This window comes from Symphodus melops (assembly GCF_947650265.1).
Source record: "Symphodus melops genome assembly, chromosome: 7".
NCBI lineage: Eukaryota > Metazoa > Chordata > Actinopteri > Labriformes > Labridae > Symphodus > Symphodus melops.
The window spans coordinates 6540287-6558726 of record NC_136697.1 but is presented as its reverse complement, the minus strand read 5'-3'; the positions used below and the strand labels follow the sequence as shown (position 1 = coordinate 6558726).

The 18440-nt window shown below is 41.1% G+C and overlaps 1 protein-coding gene across 1 annotated transcript in view; it reads left to right on the top strand.

Moving 5' to 3' along the window:
* Positions 1-2782: 2782 nt before the first annotated feature.
* Positions 2783-18440, top strand: part of col15a1b (collagen, type XV, alpha 1b) — a 63711-nt gene continuing 48053 nt past the window's right edge. The window contains exons 1-2 of the mRNA XM_079347777.1: positions 2783-2932; positions 3232-3296. Coding sequence (XP_079203903.1) covers positions 2922-2932; positions 3232-3296 — 76 coding nt within the window. The 5' untranslated portion in view covers positions 2783-2921. The remainder of the gene's footprint in view (positions 2933-3231; positions 3297-18440) is intronic.

Below are 18440 nucleotides of genomic sequence, written 5' to 3'. Positions count from 1 at the left end.
GTGAAAAATAATAAAAGCTAAAGACCAATCAATCACAGATATGCTTTTAAAGTTACCCTTAGCTACATGAACATTTATAACACCAGCCTTTTAGTGGTTTTCAACAGAATATTTACCCAAAACATTTTAGAAGGACATTTTAGTTTTCAACATGTACAATCATAGTTATTTTAATTTAGTGCACAACCTTATATCCCTTATATTATACAATAGCAGATATTAGAGAAATGTCTGTTGTTTAATTACATGACTGTGTGTTTTGTATAATGCTGATAACATGTCAGTCTGTCTGACTGCTGAAACTCTCTTCTGTTGCTCTTTTTTTTTAAAGGTTTTTTTTTTTTTTTTTACTGAGGTTTGTCTTATCTGATTTAATATTCAAGACTACAAGGTTGCAAATCCCCTTCAGTTTGTTCAGTCATTTGTGATATCAGAAACATAAATAAAGGAACAGTGAATATGCCCACATAAGGCAATGATAATTATATCGCTTCTTGGCCTTTGGCTAAGAACAAGTTTAGTACTTGGAGGCCGCAGTAACTTTGTCTGTTGTGACTTGGGTTGAGAACTGAGGATCACCAAAACCAGTCTGGATATGGGTTCTGTTGCTGGAGAGGTGCCAGCTAACTAGGATTTTCATTTTGGATGGGACTACTTTATTCTAAACTTTGAAAGAACTATTAGCTTCAGATGGTTCTCTTGTTTATTTTAACAGAGAGTAAAAAAGGCAACCCCCCCCCCCCCCCCAACTTTCTTATCAAAGTCTGAAAAGTAAAACAGTGCAACATTACAGTCCAAACAGGGAGACAGAAAAAGACACTAGAGCCTAGATGAGTTCACAAAGAGATGTGGAGAAGGAGTGGGGAAGGAACACAAAGGGTGCGTTCGGATTGTCCGTCCTCTCCACTTTCACTGGTGTTTTTTTTCCTTAACCCCTGAAGCAGTTAATTGGTGGCCATGATAAGAGCCGTTTGAATTCTCTAAAAGTTAAGGAAAGGTGGCTCAATGCTTGCTTTATAACCTCCTTTAGGAAACACTGATCCTTTACCAAAGGAGGTAAGAAAGTGCCGCCCCACAATTCATTGCGGCCGCAACTCGCACATCCGACCCATATCCGACCGTTCACGAAAACTAAGGATCTGTCAGAGGAGAAATGTGGAGACAATCTGCATATTGATTTGACTTAGAATTAGTTACAACCTTTGTATTTATTTCATTTCTTTTTATTGTGTGTTTTATTGTGTTTAATACGTGAAATTGTAATACGGCTATAAAACCTTGATTATAAAAAAAAGAAAAGTAAAAGGGACGCAGATCATCGAGGTTAGCGCTGCAATCATTTACCTTAAACAACTTTAAACTCTTAAACCCAGAGGTAAACTCTGAACGTGATGTTGATGTTATAAAACTATCAAAGTGAAGTTTCCTGGTATCTAATAAAGCTTCTAATAAATCTAATAAATCAGGGAAGTCAAAGTGGCGGGAAACACCTACTACAAAATAAAACTGTAAAGACCAAACTAGGAAACATTCAAATAAAGACCCATACAAAGGGAAACAAGCAACACCAGGGAAGAATCAGATTAGAAAGGAAATCTGTACAAAATATACAACTTTAATATATCGGCCAAACTGACACGAGAGTAAAACATGTTCCCCTACTGAATAATGTAAAGTGAATGATCAATAACAGTAATAATCCTGCTTATTATGGCTGTGGATGTTGAAGACCAATACATCAATAATCATCCTTTTTTTGTGTGTAACTGTAAAAAGAACCTTACTGCATGTTACAGGTCTCCAAATGAGAGGCAGACAAGGTGCAGGAGAAGTGGACAGCCTTCATCTTCATCTTCACTCTGTAGACTTTATGAATGAATATTCAAAATAAAACCAATCGTTTTCTTTGCTCTCTGTTTTCTAATATTGATTCTCTCATACAAAATGCAAAACATCACAAATGAATACAATAAGAAGTGAGCACCAGCATGAAACCAAAACAGACTGCTGTTAGGCGACACCACCGCTATTCTGAAGCCTCCGCTCTCCTCCAGCAGCACACCTCCAACCCCTCTCTCTCCACTCACATTCACACAAAGGAGTCATGTATTAAAATGCACCTTAGTTAAGCACCATTAAGCATAAGTGGCGGAGAAAATCGTCTATTGCTCGAGCTGCCATCACCTGTGCCCTGCTTTTTTGTGCCAGCACACTTTGGTTTATAAATACAATGTAAACCCAGTGTGGCAGCAGTACCTCTGGTCAGACTCTCATGACTTGTTATTGAGACGGTCATACATTTATTTGTATGGATTTCTGTCATGTTTGGTGTTTTCCACGTGCTGTTTGTTGTTGTTTCTACTTAAGTATGGATAACACTTATCATTTATAAAATAAAATGTTGTCTATGGTACCTGATGCATCACTATTTCATCACATTCACCAACCATTCAATATTTCATTCTGATCACAAACATCTCTCTGAAGAGCCTTTAGACCTTTGACCCACTCAGTTTTGTTCGCAATAAAATGGTCTTAATAAAATAGTAAAGACATTAACAAACCATAAACACTTAAGTTTATTGATAGCTGGCGTAAATATATATGTAAATACACATGGAAATGATGAGCTGGACTCAGGCAAGAGGTTAGGGGAGGGGGTCCTCTATGTGAGTGAGTTAGGGGGGAGTTTTTTTTTCTTCTTCTAGAGAGTCAAATTTCCCAACTCCGTGGATCTGAGAGTCACTCAGCTCTAAACTGAGAGAGGCTTTGTATTGAGAAAGAGAGAGAGAGCAAAGAGCAGTGTGACTTGAGGTCTGCACAGAGAGACAGGGGGACCACGGAGTTTGCCGGAATTTCATCCCACACATGCACTTGGAGTTCACTTTTAAACCTGGATTTTAATTCTTTTACACGCTAAAATGTTTCCGGGGTAAGTCAACCAAACTTTATTTGTTCAATAAATAAACAGCAGAGTTGTTTTAAATTAACTTTAACACAATTCATACCTTTGGTCAATTACAACTGAGAGTAGACCGACCTGTGATGCAGACACATTTATTTTTGGACAACTTCTCCGTGCGCAATTTGCGCACACATTCATCCTCCTTAAGTCACACACTTAGCTACTTTCAGTGAAAGCTACGACCTTGTTAAAGCTTTTAAGACGTGTTGAGGTACAGTTTTCTGAAAATGTGGTCAAACGTAACTACAGTCACGATGTCTCCTCAGGTGGTCTCGTGCCCTGCACCTCGCCCTGCTGTGCTCGCTGGCCTCTGCCCTGCAGCTTTTAGAAGGTAAGAGTCATGCGGCCAACACTGTCCTGACATTATTAGTTGAAAAGAAGACGCAGGTCCTCTGGAGGGGAATATTAAGATTTGCTATTTGCCCAGGTGCTGTGTTAAAAGAGTAAACCTGAGTTTTCGTCCTGTTGATGATAAATTCCTATCTCATATTTGAATCAATATGAAGTCTGCGCTATTGATGAACATGAAGGCAAAATCATTTATATTCATCACCTTCCTTTGTGTACAGGTGGCTGTATTGCCAGCAGTCGTATTTGTCATAAGAGGGGTCAGTGAGTCCAAATAAAGCTAATGGTTCATATAGAATCAGCTGTGATTGTTTAATCAAAGATATAAAAACAGGACATTACCACTCTGGATGTTTTGATTAGATTTAATCCTGGTGAAATAGTCCAATGTGTGCTCATTTTTATACATGTAATATGTATTTTTTTTAAAGAGTTAAAATTTGCTGCAAAAAAACTACTACAATTTACATCTTCAATCGCTATCTAGACTTTTTATTCATTTCTAAACAAAGGTGTTTTCAGCTCAAAGCTGCAAAGATTAGCACTTCTGACCAACAAGCTTCCTTTCTGTCGCATCTCAGTCAGGGTCTTTCAGACTATTAACACATTCATAGTCAACAGTTTTTTTCCCCGAGTGAGTGATAGGTTAGTTAGCAACAGTTGATCAAACTTCACAGCGACAGTCGGCATTGGATCATAAAGGTCATTGATGTTTACAAGCTTGAAATGACTCCAATGGTTCTGAGTCTCTACCATGACATGTTGATGTTTTCATGTATTTAAGTAAGACGTCGTCCTTCTGAAACATTCTGAAAGACTTGAAGTCCCAGACTGTTAACTTTATAAAGTGTACGTTTAAATCACATTGGTTTACAATATGTGAGTTGTAACAAAGAAATGCTATACGTCTTTGTAACATCTTTTTAAAGAGAGAGGTTTTAACCCTCTCATGTCAATATGTTTGAAGAAAGTTACTTTCGTAGTGCTCCACTGAAGACCCCATTCAAGTTATTGGACCTCATCCATTTGTAACTTGTGTGGTCAATCAGACGGTAACAGGAGCAGTTAAGTCGAGCTACGTCTGTAGCATGATTAGCCCAGTCCATTGGACTACTGTCAAGTGAACGAGCTTCGGCTGGGAGAACTGCTTTATTGAGGGACGTATTTCAGGCTCTGCTATGGTCCGCTGGCGATGTGAACCTTTCAGCCCGGGACTACTGGAGCTTTTTCTGGGTAACCTTAAAACACCAAAACAATCAACCAAAAAGTAAACAAGCGACATGCTGGTTGTTTGTCAACAGTTGGAAAGACTTTGCAGTGTTAAGTATAAACTCCTGACACGTTGGTACCGTTGTCTTGTTTTCTTCTTGGCTATCTTTTACACATTAATGATGTTCCACTTCCTTCCGGGTCAAAGCCAGACAAAGGGTCTGTGGAGCCTGCACAGAAGGCTCGGCCAGTTTGGGTCTGATCGTGGTATATACATAGAACAATAAAGTGACCCTCAGTTTTATTACTGTATGTAGGCGTGTTAGTTAGGTTTATGGTTGGAGCGCTGATGAGACCTACAGCAGGAAGTTTGAGCCAAGACACCTGGTGTTAACTCAGGCCAGTGGTCCACGCCTCCCTCATACATCCATTAGAAAACTCATTATGTGAGTCCGCCCCCCCCGCCTTTGATTTCCATTTTTACACCCGTTACTCCCTGCTGTGCTCCTCCTCATCGTCAGCTCTGTAGGAGAGGGGAGGTTTGTTTGTTTGGCAGTAGACTGGCTTCCTCTGCCCTCTTTGTGTGTGTGTGTGTGTGTGTGTGTGTGTGTGTGTGTGTGTATTTTGAGTTAGCTGGAAGTGGCAGATGGGTCAAACGCTGCACCAGGGTGAGAAGTGAGGGGTTTAGTTTGTGTGGTAATGTGTAAGGGGTTTCCTCTGCGCTTGCTGTGTGTGTTCTTTGAGAGGACGTTGTGAGCCTGTTCACTCGGTGCTTTTGAAGCGCGTTGTCGTGAACATTGTCTCATGCCAGTTTAACGTCAGCTTGTGAAGGCAGGTGGAGGAATTTAAACAACCAACAGTGCAAAGTATTCTCTATTTTGAACATTTAGACAAGGTCAGAAATAAGTCATGTGGTTTCTGCAGGAGGCTCTTTGTACTCCTGTGCTCTCAAAAGTTTGAGATGCAGTGAAGGAGTCATTTTTCCTCCACACACTGAACACAGCTCGTCACATTGTGGACTGCCACAGGCTTCACTGTTAGCCACTTTCTCGTGACTAGAAGAAAGAAATCCGATGTTCTAATGAGTCATCTTATTTTAACTTTATCTACGTACAATGAACCATTAATGTTTCTCCAACTTTGTATTTTCTTATTCCCTGAACACAGCAACACAGTACTTAACCTGCATCCATGGCATATGGGATTCCAAACCACTTTAAGTAGCCGCTAATCTCTTATGGGAAGTTTATATTCAATGCCACATTAAGTACGAATGTAAGACTGAGGGCATGTCTTGTACATCGTGTTTACAACACATGGCTTTATGAAGCGTGCTTAGTTTTTAAGACAGGTCTGGACTTCGGAGAATAGCACAAACAACATGACAGAAACTTTACTGACTTTGCTGCTTATTTTGCGTGGTTTTAGTCAGATACAGAAACATCCCTCGACAATGGAGGGTGAGGAGCAATAATACTTAATGTCCAGGTTCTGTGCTCATGTCTTTACTTTACCGTGTCAAAGCTCACCTCTCTTGTACCAGGAGGACGCTCAGCACGGTGCGGTTTACCTGCTATGATTGTGCCCTTTTGACGAGTGTCGATATAGATACTACAAAGGAAGGGATCGGTTATGCCGTTTCTAACGCTGGACCAGACTGACTGACTTTGATTTCAGATACAGTTGACCATCAAACAAGTGCTGCTTTCACACATGCTCATATTTTAGCATAAAAAAAGTTGAAAAAGTCTGTTTTTCTAGCTAGTCACCTCTGGAAAATATCAGCACAGACCAGATAAACCGGGACAGAACAGCAAAACTTCCCCACGAGCCAGGATGAAGGGAGTGATCGTGTTTATATCCTGCAATGACGCAGGACCAGTGCATGTAATGAAACTGCTGCATTATATGTTTCTCTCCCCACTTTTGGTGATATTGTGAATAGCCTCAGACTCGCATTGTCCACCATTTCTCCTTTTGTGAGGAACCATAGGGGAAAACTTCATCACCACCCTTAATCACACTGTATGCCAAGTTCAGACACTGTAAAGAGCAAAACATAATAAACACATTGGCATGACAATCACAGTTACTGTAGTTTCACTGGAAGCTGAAGTTGATTAGAGTGACATGTTTCAGCTCGTGGGCTTCATCAAGGTCGTTGTCCACACAGCTCTTGAGATCTTCTTTGTTTAGTTTGAAAGTTTCAGTGAACAGAGAGGATCATTGTAAACACCTACATGTCCTTCCTTCATTCAGAGGTTGATTAAATGTTTGATACTTTTTTATTACTACATGTTTTAATAATGATAGTCTATGTTATTTGAATTTATTAGTTGGATTTTTTTTTAATTGATAGTATTGAAAAGTACCATAACTTCAGGAAAAATCTCATTGATTTCATAAGAGATAATTTTTTTTCCGCATAATTTGGAAAAGTACATTTACAAAATGTTGGTCCTGAAACGTTATGTGTCCAATAGAGATTGTGTGCAGGAGTTTTACGATGAGAAATGGCCAAATAATGGTTGCCAAGGACTTCTATTTTTGTTGCGATTTCATTATTAAGATTACTGTGGCATATTTGAATTTAAAATTACTTATTGGGACAGCCATACTACATTCTTGTCTCCCCATACACATGCACATACAAACTTTTCCCCGACCCCCCCAAAAAAGCTCAGACTGCTTTCAGCCAGGGACCTTCACTTTCCATTTAGCGTTGGTTGAGTTGCTCTGAAAGGATTTCATGTTTAGCCAATATAAATGATTGTGAGGTGAGCCCAGTAGGAGTCTGTTTTGGACGTAGGACTTTCCCATGTAGGCTCAAATATTGTCACATACAGTTACGGTTTTATATCCGGGACAGCGGCTTTGTCTGCTGTTAGAAACCTGTTTTCTTTCACTTCCATTTACCAAAAATCCCCTTCTTTTCCAGTTCTAACTGTCAGCCTTTCCACTGGCTCCTCTCTCTGTATCCTCTTTTGGTCCTTTATGTTACTGGAATAAAAACTTGAGTGAGCTCTGTTGAGTGTTTTATGAGTCTTCAAACCTGGAAGCCTGGTCTAACCTGGCCTAAATGTCTCCAGTATATGAGCTGCAGCGGCGTCCTGTCTGGAATGTGCTCATTGAGCCACCGTGACTTTGATTTGAACACAGCTGGGCACAATGGGCCAACTGTAAAAGGTGTCATTGCTTTATGTGTGTAACGGTCGGCTCCATTGGATTTTGAACGGGGAAAAACAGTCATTGGAAAGTTGAGAATAAGAATAGGCCTGTTTCATTCGGAGCCGTTTGACTTTCAGTTGGAAACGGTTTCATGCTTTCCATGATGTGATGCTCATGGAGATGATGTCGCTCTCTCACTTTGATTCCCATTAGCATGTTCAGGAAAAGAGTCCGTGTTTGGAATCACAACGAGGAGAGAGAAAGCTGCTGTGATGGGACAGACAGATCTGAACCAAAAGACTGACCTGGTGGAGGAAATCTCACATTCAAAGCTCTTACTGTAATGGGATTTTTTTTACAAAGGACACATTGAAATGTCACTTCTGTTATGTCGTTGTTTGGTGACGTCGTTTCCATAGCTACTGTAGAAAAAGTTGTCTCTGACTCATGATTATTGTGCATTTGTTCAGTACTGTCAACGCTTTAAGGCAGGACACAAAGAAAGTCTTTTCAGTGAACTGGTGAACAAACTTCCTCTACTTGAGCGTCGAGTTTGCACGCAACAATCGTCTGTTTATGTGTGAACTTTATGGACTTTGTTCAACACATTTACATGCATTGACATGGCCTGCATTGCAAGAAAAACAGAAAACATTTCTATTTTTAGAAGATTGGTAGATTTTTTTGATAGTTGCGTTCAAATTGAGCATTCATATTTCTACAATATCTATTCATACTTTACTCTGCTGCTACCTGGAAATAACTCCTCCCATACATAGCCCATCTTACCTTAAGTAGAGTTACTTTTTTATATTCTGTTGTTTTTCTTTTCAGCTGTGTGCACTTTAAAATTAAGCCATTTTTATTTTCTATTGGAAGGCGTACTCACACTTGGCTTGGTGCAGCCACATGTCCCATGTGTCAATGGGCAAGACACTCAACCTCAAGTTGCTCCTGCTGCTTTGTTAACAGCCTATGCATGTGTGTTGGTGTGACCTGTGGTGTAATCATACATGAAGTCGTCAGAAGAAGAGACAAACAGCAGCAGTAGAGAGGCTTGACTGGTTTATAAAAAACAAACCGTCATCCGACATTGGGCGAAGTTTTTACAGGTTAACAGCTGCTACAGATGACAGATTTTAATAAGATCTTAATTACTGTCAGGACATGAAGACAATTTCAACCAAAAACTTCAATGTATCTGGAGGAGATGGCCTACCCTACCTTTAAAGGTGTATAGATTTGAAATCAGAAAATTACCAACATCGTAATCAAAACGTCAAATAGTCTCACCTTATTTTGAATGTTTGGGCGATGTTTGTCTTATTGATAGGACAGCTGAAGAGAGACAGGAAATGTTGTGAGGAGAGAGAGGGGGACGATGCAAAGGGACAACGAGGACGATAGTCGTGAATGGTGGAGCGCAACGTGACCAAGCGCCTGTGTTTCTGTAAACAACGTTACGTGCGCCTTACTGTTCCGACATACAGCACAGGAAGTCCAACATCATGTTCGCCTCCTCGTTTTGACGTAACCTTCAGTAACGGGCCGGGTTTGAAGGGAAAGGTTGAAAGGACACTGTTCTTCTGTGTGAGCGTTTATGCTCAGGTATGCTTTGAATGTTTGGGTCGGAGTCTGCGGCTCCTTAAAATGACCACCATTTGACTCACACACACACACACACACACACACACACACACACACACACACAAACACACACACGCACACACACACACACACACACACACACACACACACACAAACCCTTAGGTAGCAAACACTTCATTACTGACTGCACATCAGAAAATTCAGTATGTCGTGACCTTTGACCTGTCCGCGAGGGGCTGCCAAAAAACGTCCACATATTCTCATTTCCTGTGTAATATTAAATTAACTGTAGTCCTGAATCCATCTGAACCCTGACTTTCTGAAGCAGCTTATTATATCATCTATTCACTGGGACATCAGTTCTCCACTCACATGAATCCAAAGTGTGTTTCTGTTTCGACCTCTGTTTAAATCAATGAGACATTTTGAAGAAGCCTGAGGTGCCCGTGAGCAAGGCAGCCCCCACTGCACTGGGATATCTCTCCACTAACACACGTCCACAGGTCCTGCCTGTGCATGTGTGTGGTTTAGGCCTGTGTGTGTGTGTGACACGTCTCTCAGAGTGCGAACCAGAAGTTCCACACGGGGATGAATAAAATATATCAAATTTGAAAAGTCAACCAGCCATTCTGTTTGGATCTGTGTTTTACATACTGTGCTTCTTGCCCTTTTACACCTTTTGATGCTGTGCCTTTGTTAAACTGTCCCTTATCTTAGGGATTCATCCAGATGTGCATGTGCTCGTAAAAAAAAAATATATATACAAGTATTAAGTATATAAGTATCAACAACAACAGAATATAAACACAAATCAGACATAAATAAGAATAATAAATACGACAATTCAAAAAGCACACAGTGTTTCAAAGCTGAGGGGTTGAGGTGGAGTGATACAGTGAAGAAAGAGGCGATGCTGGCGGGGAAATAATGTGGGCGAGCGATTCGGATCCGAAACAGGTTGAACTTTTTCTGCATGTAAGCCTGCACATGTTTGAACCTCTATCTGCACAGAAGGTTTGAACTGACACTAGTGTTGTAGTCAAGAACAAACTAAGCTAAGACATGCTTGAGACCAGAGTGCTCTGAGACAAGACCAAGATCAAGACCATAAACACATCACAAAACAATAATCACCATTTTGTGTGCAGCAGGCGTATCACTCAAATTAAAGAGAATTACTGTCCTTCTAATTACAGTATTGAATGGAAAATCAATGCCTGAGTGGTCTTGAGTGCGCCCAGTATGGGACCAAGACAAGGCCGAGTTCAAATCCCTTTGGATTCTGAGACGACACCAAGACCTTTAAAAAGTGCTCTCTAGACTTCAAGTACTACAACACCAAGTGACACACAACAAAAATAGAAAAGAAGCACAACACTGCTTGGCATTTTACATCAGCACTTCTGAACAATAGTGCATTTTGTTGTGCTGCTTCAGTGGGTGGATGTCAATAGGAAGTTCTCTGCCAGCGAGACTCTGGACGGAACATGAGATAATATTTTCCTGTCACATTTTTCATTCATTCTGCATCAAATGTCATGATAATCAAATCCAAACAGCCATGACATTGACCTGCTGAACTTCCCCGCTCCCACACAGACACAGTCCTGAACCCCTCACCAGGCCATGAGTGCTGAAGTTTGTCATGTCAGTGGTGCTGTGCGAGAATCACACCTTCACACAATGACAATAACACACACACTTTCTGCGCGATAAAGAATCCCCCCCCCCCCCCCCGTAGCTGTGCCTCCCTCCTTCTTCATTAACATTCGTATCGGAGGAGGAGAGGAGCCGACGCGAGAAGCTCTGAGAAGTTGTTTGCTCTGAGTACAACACTTGCAGCTGTGCAAACGCCGCCAACACCCAGGGTGTACACACACACACACACACACACACACACACACACACACACACACACACACACACACACACACACACACACACACACACACACACTGGATGCATGCATAAACAGGACATTAGCGGGTGTAAATAGTTCAGACACTTGTATCTATGATACCACATATTTGAAGGAACTGATCATTGGCGAGCTTGATTGGTTCAATACAAACATTTTGACCTTTAATGACCTCTCTCTGGCTTCATCTTAACACTGTATTATTAAAGATTTGCAAAATATAAATGTATATATTTTAAATCTTTTTAAAGTATTTAAACTGTCATCTGAAATGATAAAAATGCAACATTTCCTGAAGCTTGTGTTAGTTTGTCTCCCAGGGCAACAGCTGTTTAATAATGCCACAGTAGTCTGTTTTAATTTTAAAGTTATTGGAACGAAACATGTAGAGCAAAACTTCAGCCCAGATTTGCCCGACTATATGCCTCAAACACCAAAAACACTGTTCACACATCATTAAAACTTTCAGCCTGTGTGTTCATTTCTTAAGAAATTCGAACCAGGAACCTGTGAGGCGCTAACCACTGCACCACCGTGCAGCTGTGTCATTTATGGGTGAAGTTGTAAAAACCTGAATGTTTGTTTTGTCATTATATTCTATAATTGTATTTATCATGAGGAGTTTAGGGATACGGATTTAAAACACAAAACCGAGAAATTACATTTAGAAATAAATTTTCCAAAGCCCTGAACCGACCAACTGAAGTAATTTCAGGCGTCTTGTTTGTCTGTCTTTTTTTTTTTGCCTCACCGTCCCACTGAGTCCAGCTGCAACACTTATCCCAGCATGCACTTGCTCTGAGAAAAAGGAAAACACAGTGCTGCCGACTGGACGACCTCGTTGTCTTTGTCTCTGTGGGGCAGCCACACTTGATGTAATGGAAACTGTCTCTCTGCAGATGTCCACCTCTGACCTCCAAAGAACCCCAAACAATGCTTTCTTGTATCTGAAGTATGATGTAGGCCTTTACAGTGTGGTATGGAGCAGACCAGTGTGTGTGTGTGTGTGTGTGTGTGCGCGCGTGTGTGTGTGTGTGTGCCAGAAAAGGTTCAGAAGTTCATCTGAAGTGTTAGTCAAGTCAATTGGTTTTGTCTTTAAGAGCTTATAAAGCCGATAAGCCGCCAGTAAACCATTAAAACAATTAGCTGTCATGTTATTGAGCGAAGTCACGAACAGTTAGACTCACTCTCATGTAAGGCTAAACCAATGCACAACACTATGTTATTTACTTTCAGTTTAAATTAACCTTAAAGATGCACTGGTCCCTGTCTTAATTAACTGGGAAACATTGCTTTAACATAAATACGAGTGCATTTAGGAACAAACACAGCTGAACCTCCGAGGTTGAAAAATGAAGCCAAGAGGGGAAAAATTGAGTGTCCTAAATTACATTCAAACAAGCCTGCTTTTATTTGAAGCAGAAATGAACATGCCATCAGTCTGGTACACAAATGTATTCTGTCATGATTGGCACACAGTGTATCCCCTCGCTGACATGATTGCAGGTGAGCTACGTGTAGTCATTTGTCAGGAGTCTTAAAACCCGCCTCAGCTCCAGCTCTCAGCCTGTCGTTAGGTTGACTGAAAGTAAAGAGGACATGTTATCCCCCTTCTCCACCTGTTCAAACAGTCCCCCTGTGGTCGTAATGAAACATCTGTGCTGCGCTCTAATCAAAATATAACATGAATCAAGCAGCAGAGGAGGTTTGTGACCCTGTAGAAACCAGCTCTTTCAGAACGCTCCATTTTGGTGAGTGTGTCTCTTTAAATAAAATGAGCTCCCCCTGCAATGGGTTTCTCCCATAGACATCACTCCTCTGTCACAAGAATAAAAATGGTGAACCTGCGCAAAAGTTTTGCTCCAGGCTGGGCGTGGAGTCGATGGATGGGGGTACCAGGGGAGGGGAATGATATCACAGAATCCCACAGTGACATCACAAGGAGAGAAAATTTGAAACGGAGCATTTTTCTCTGTAGACCAAAAAAAAAGTACCAGATGAATTTATTTCACATTTTGTGACTTGGTTGACACTTCGATTACCAAATGTTCGAAAACACTGTTTACATTACCTCAGATATTTACAGCAGATATCAAAGCTTAGAGAAATCCTTAATTTTATATTCCATGACAGATGTGTTTATTGTTGGGAGGGAAAGATGTAACTACGGGCACTGCTACTGAAGGCTTCGTCAAACCTGATTAGAGCTGCAGCTATCGAATATCCCGTCGATTAATCGAGTAATCGAATAAATCATACTTTTGCTTAATTAAGGTTTAACTCGTCTTGGGTCGTCCCTACAAACCTGCTTCTTTGCAGTTACCATGGAAACGCCTGCTTGTTACAGCCAACCACCTCTGCTCTACAGCTGCTGATGATGCTCACCATATTACTGACAGGGTCCCAAATTCACTTTCTGATTCACTGGTCAAGGCGGCAGGTAAATTAAAAATACAGGCCAAACACGTTTTAATGGCTGAAATAGCAAATACTGTTTTGTGTAGCCTACACATCTGTTACAGTATTTAATTGAGAAAGCATTATGTTCTGTTGAATCAATCACAGAATCAATCATTATGTCAGATAAGGAAATTGAGAAACTTTAAATATATATTTGCTAAATTATTATTCCACAAACAAGTTCTGTCTTGATTTAGCTTTGAAGACATTAGACATTTCATATAATCAGCCTGTATATTGTTAAAAGTGTATCTCTGTCTGCTCCTGCAGCGCGTGCATTCAGCGCGCTCACAGACTACAGAGACCAGAGACGCGTCTATGACAGAGACTGTGAGAGGACGTTGCTATCGTTATGTTAGCTGAGACTACAGAGACCATAAACGTGTCTATGACAGAGACTGTGAGAGGACGTTGCTATCGTTATGTTAGCTGCAAACACGGAGAGAGTGAACGGAGAAAAGCCAACCGTTTGACCGGATCACGTGTTCCCGACTGGGTCGTCTGGATCACGGATCAACTGTGTGCTGACTAAAAGTTAAAAGGGGCACGCTGCGCTCGCGTGTGCGTGTTAGCGCTAAAGTGTCTGTGTGTAAGAGAGAGGAGCAGGTAGCTGCAGCTACATTAAACGTGTTTTATACTCATACCAAAGTTTTGATGACGCAAAAAAAAACAAAAAAAACTTAACGAAGCCTCGAGGCAGCGAAAATTCCTCGATTAATTTTTGTAATCGAATTATTCGAGTTATTCGAGGAATCGTTTCAGCTCTAAACCTGATTCATGCTTCTTATCACTCCCATGATTCTCGACTTCATCTTTTGGATTCACAGACTGTGCGTGTAAATAGACTTAACTATGTATAGTGTGGTTTATATTTTTTCTGTTTTATTGTGTCTTGACCTTTAAATAAGTGGGACCACTTTACAATAATCCAAACTATTGCATTACTCTGACAGGAGACTGTTTCCTTGTTGCTTCAGGGAAGAAAACCAGATTTATTTGGCTGTAACTTCTCTCAGTGTAAGTTATGACAGGTTCGCCATGCTATACTTTCAATGCATACAAAATACCTGTGCATGACAACATGTACAACACACAGGTAAGACGCCTGAGAAGTGACGGCTAACACTGTAGTGGTCTGTCATCAGTGAGTTCTTGTCAGGTATTTATTTAGTTGGACGAAACCAGTACAAGCTAAACATGATTCATCATTCAGCGCGGTGCAATATGAACTTTTAGCTGTTACATGCTCTGATGGCTATTAGAGTGAGCTGTGGCAGAGAGTAGCACACACACACACACACACACACACACACACACACACACACACACACACACACACACACACACACACACAGTATGAAAACAAAATCTGTGCACATTCATTCATTAACGTCGTCATTGTCTTTCGTTATTGAGCCGCCCTTCTGAAACATAAACTCCAGACACTGTCTTCATCAGTGCATGTGTGAGTGTGTCTCTGAGTGTGAGCGGGTGTGAGCGGGCAGGTCAGTTGTTTGGGTTAATCCTGCCCTCAGGTTACGCTCTCCTTCTGATAACCTCTGACACCCAGTTTTCTCCTGTTTCTTCTCCGCTCATCTTTCCTCCGAGCTAAAGGAAGCCCTCTTTGTGTCTGCCTCTCTTCGTCTCATGCCCCCCTTCGCTCTGCACATTCTCCCCCTCCTTTCCCAAACTTAAAATTAGTTTGTCACAAAACATTTTATTTGGCTTTTCTAAAATGTTACACTGGGGCCATCTCTAAAAATAACAGGGATAACAATGCCTGTACTCCTGTTACGCCCACTGATGCTACTCTGAGGAGCACGAGTGGGAATATTCTTATATTCTGAAAATCCTGCAGTCAGAGTGCATTGGTTTACCTTCCTATATCCACACATGGTATTTTTGTTTTGTCGTTATCAATCTGTTGTTTGTGCTCAGAGAAGCGCTGATGGAGTGTGATAGACTGTACCTCCGTCTCTGGTCACACCGGGTCTTTGCCCTGCAGGTAGCTCCTTTGTCCTCACAGAGATTGGAGGTTCAAAGAGTGGGAGAGACTGTGCGCGTGTGTGCACGTGCACGTCTTACATCGTCCCTGACATTCCGGACATTTTTATGTCTCCCTCCTGCCGTCCGGGACACAAAGACGATTAACTCAGACGGACAGGCAGGTCCCGTCCCTCTCTTGCAATCAACAGTGAACCTTTACAGAGAGGAAGTGCTGCTGCCCCTCAGTGATGAAGGCCAAAATTACAAGTGACCAACCAACACACTTCAATGTGACAGAATTGCTATCATCAGGCATGCTTATTAAACAGGTGTTTTTGTCTTTTTAGAGAGGGAAATTAAAGTGTTTTATTTAACAGATGAAAGGGGCGGGGTTATCTTCATTTATCCTCATCAACCCCACATCCTGATTCGTCCTACAATACACTGGTGATGCTGCATGTTCTGCCGACCGACCGACCGACCACAGGGTCTGTGACGCTGTGACGACAAGATTTTGTTATTTTTACCACACGCAGGTCGTCTCTTGACAATTTTTTCTCACTTCAACATCCAGGCTTCATAGTTTTCTTAGAAAAGGAATAAAGGCCCGTCTCATATCTTGAATTTCCCTCTGGATCAATAAAGTATCTATCTATCTATCTATCTATCTATCTATCTATCTATCTATCTATCTATCTATCTATCTATCTATCTATCTATCTATCTATCTATCTATCTATCTAGCTATCTATCTATCTATCTATCTATCTATCTATCTATCTATCTATCTATCTATCTATCTATCTATCTATCTATCTATCTATCTATCTATCTATCTATCTATCTATATTGACGCCTGTCCCTCGTCAAGGCAGCGTCATTTTATAGACTGAAGTTGATAAAAGCCTGGATTGTTCATTCAAGCTTTACTGCAGTTTGGTTTGATTCAACATTGCCCCTAACTCACTTCACATTTTAGTCACTGACTAAATGTAGGAACATTTATTCAGCCTTTTAGTCTTTTGAAGTTTTTGTTCTTGCATTGACATTTTATTCTTTTCGTGATAAAGCACAGCTATTATTTAACCTATTTGTCCTGTAGCAGTTCACCCTCCCCCCTACACTGACTCAATGGCTCCCTGTTTCTGTACTGGCTCTCTTGGTCCTGTTATCATGCCTATACGTGGCTTTATTACCAAAACATAAAGTCACACTAAATGTGGATTCTGACGCAGCACTCGACATGACGATAAAGTTTGTTTTTTAACAGCTGCACAGCCTTTCCCTAAAAGAGCCCATCAACTTTTTCTGACTGAATATGGCCTCGAAATATGAAATGAAAACACGTCGTAGGAGGAGCGGAAGAGTGGTGAGGACGGGAGGGGAGGCGGGGGGAGGTGCATGAGAAAAACAACTTTCCAACACAGGCTTCATTGATGACCTGGTGAGTGGCGACAGTGGGAGCGTGTGTGAGTGTCTGAAAAGGTGCTCGTGTGGGGATACCTGAGAACAGCTCTTCTCTGTGGACCTTTGTTTCCCGCCCACCCAGGTTTCTGCTCCAGGGTTGGTTAAGAGGATGTGCCAATCAAATCTAAAGGGGGGGGGGGCTGTCTGGTAACACACATGTATACACAAAAAAAGCCTGAACGAGTGCAGCTAAAGAGTTGAAGCTGTAGTCAAGCACTGATTCAGTCAAATGTTTTAGGGGAATAATACAAAATAAAAAAGGGTTTCTGGGTATTAATAAAAAAAACTATTTTAGCATCTGTGGCGCCTCATCAATGAGGTCTTGTGTTGTTTTGGCACAAATACATTTGCCCGTGTGCCAAAGCCTCTTTCGCTCTAATTGGCAGAGTGGACCAACATGTGCCCACAAACACACACGTAGGCGCTTTAAAGACACAGCAGCAGCAATTCAAACTGTCTCAAGGAGAGTGGAACCTTTAACATTAGCAGCTTGTTTATTTGTATTGATTGCTCTGCTCTTTATTTTTGTGAGGGATGAATTCCCTCTGATCTTTTTAGAGCACCTTGCCTGTCATGTTAGGTTTCTCATAACATGCATTATGCATGTAAGCTGTCGTATGACCTTCAGGTGGTTTGCATTAACTCTGGACACTTTAACCATTTCCCCAACACTTTTTTTTTTTAGGTAAGCCTCGTTTTCACCAAGCGGTCCGGCTTGGTTTAGTACAGTTTGGTACGATAAACATTGGTCTTGCTTGCGTTTACACAGTTGGCTATACCATAACTTGGTACGTCGCACCAGCTACTTAACAAATAAGTTTAACTAAGAAGAAGAAGAAGGGACATAATAAACATGGGGACGTCCAGCAGAGTTTAGCATCTCAGAGGTTTTCCATGGGACAGAGCTACATGCTGACATGAGTCACACACAACAAAAAATGTCTTGAAGTTATTCTCTCAAAATCAGAGAGTAATTTTTGTCCTCCCCCCCATTTGTCGGTTATTGTGACAGTGATCACACAACCAAAGCCTCATGGCACAGTCAGACTCACAGATATGTCTCTGACATATTTTGATGTTCTTTTGTTTGACGCCTTTAAAGTCAATAGATTTAAAAACTACATTTAGTTAAACACTATTGCTAAAAATGAAAACATTTCGGTGAATGGTTTCCCTCAACATAATGTGAGTATTTGTGGTGTAACTATGATTTCTATGAAGTTGACGGGACTGAATTTAACCTCAGAGTACTTGGATTGAAATTCCCCCTGTGACCACCAGATGGTGCCAGAGTCCTTGAAGTTTGTCCCT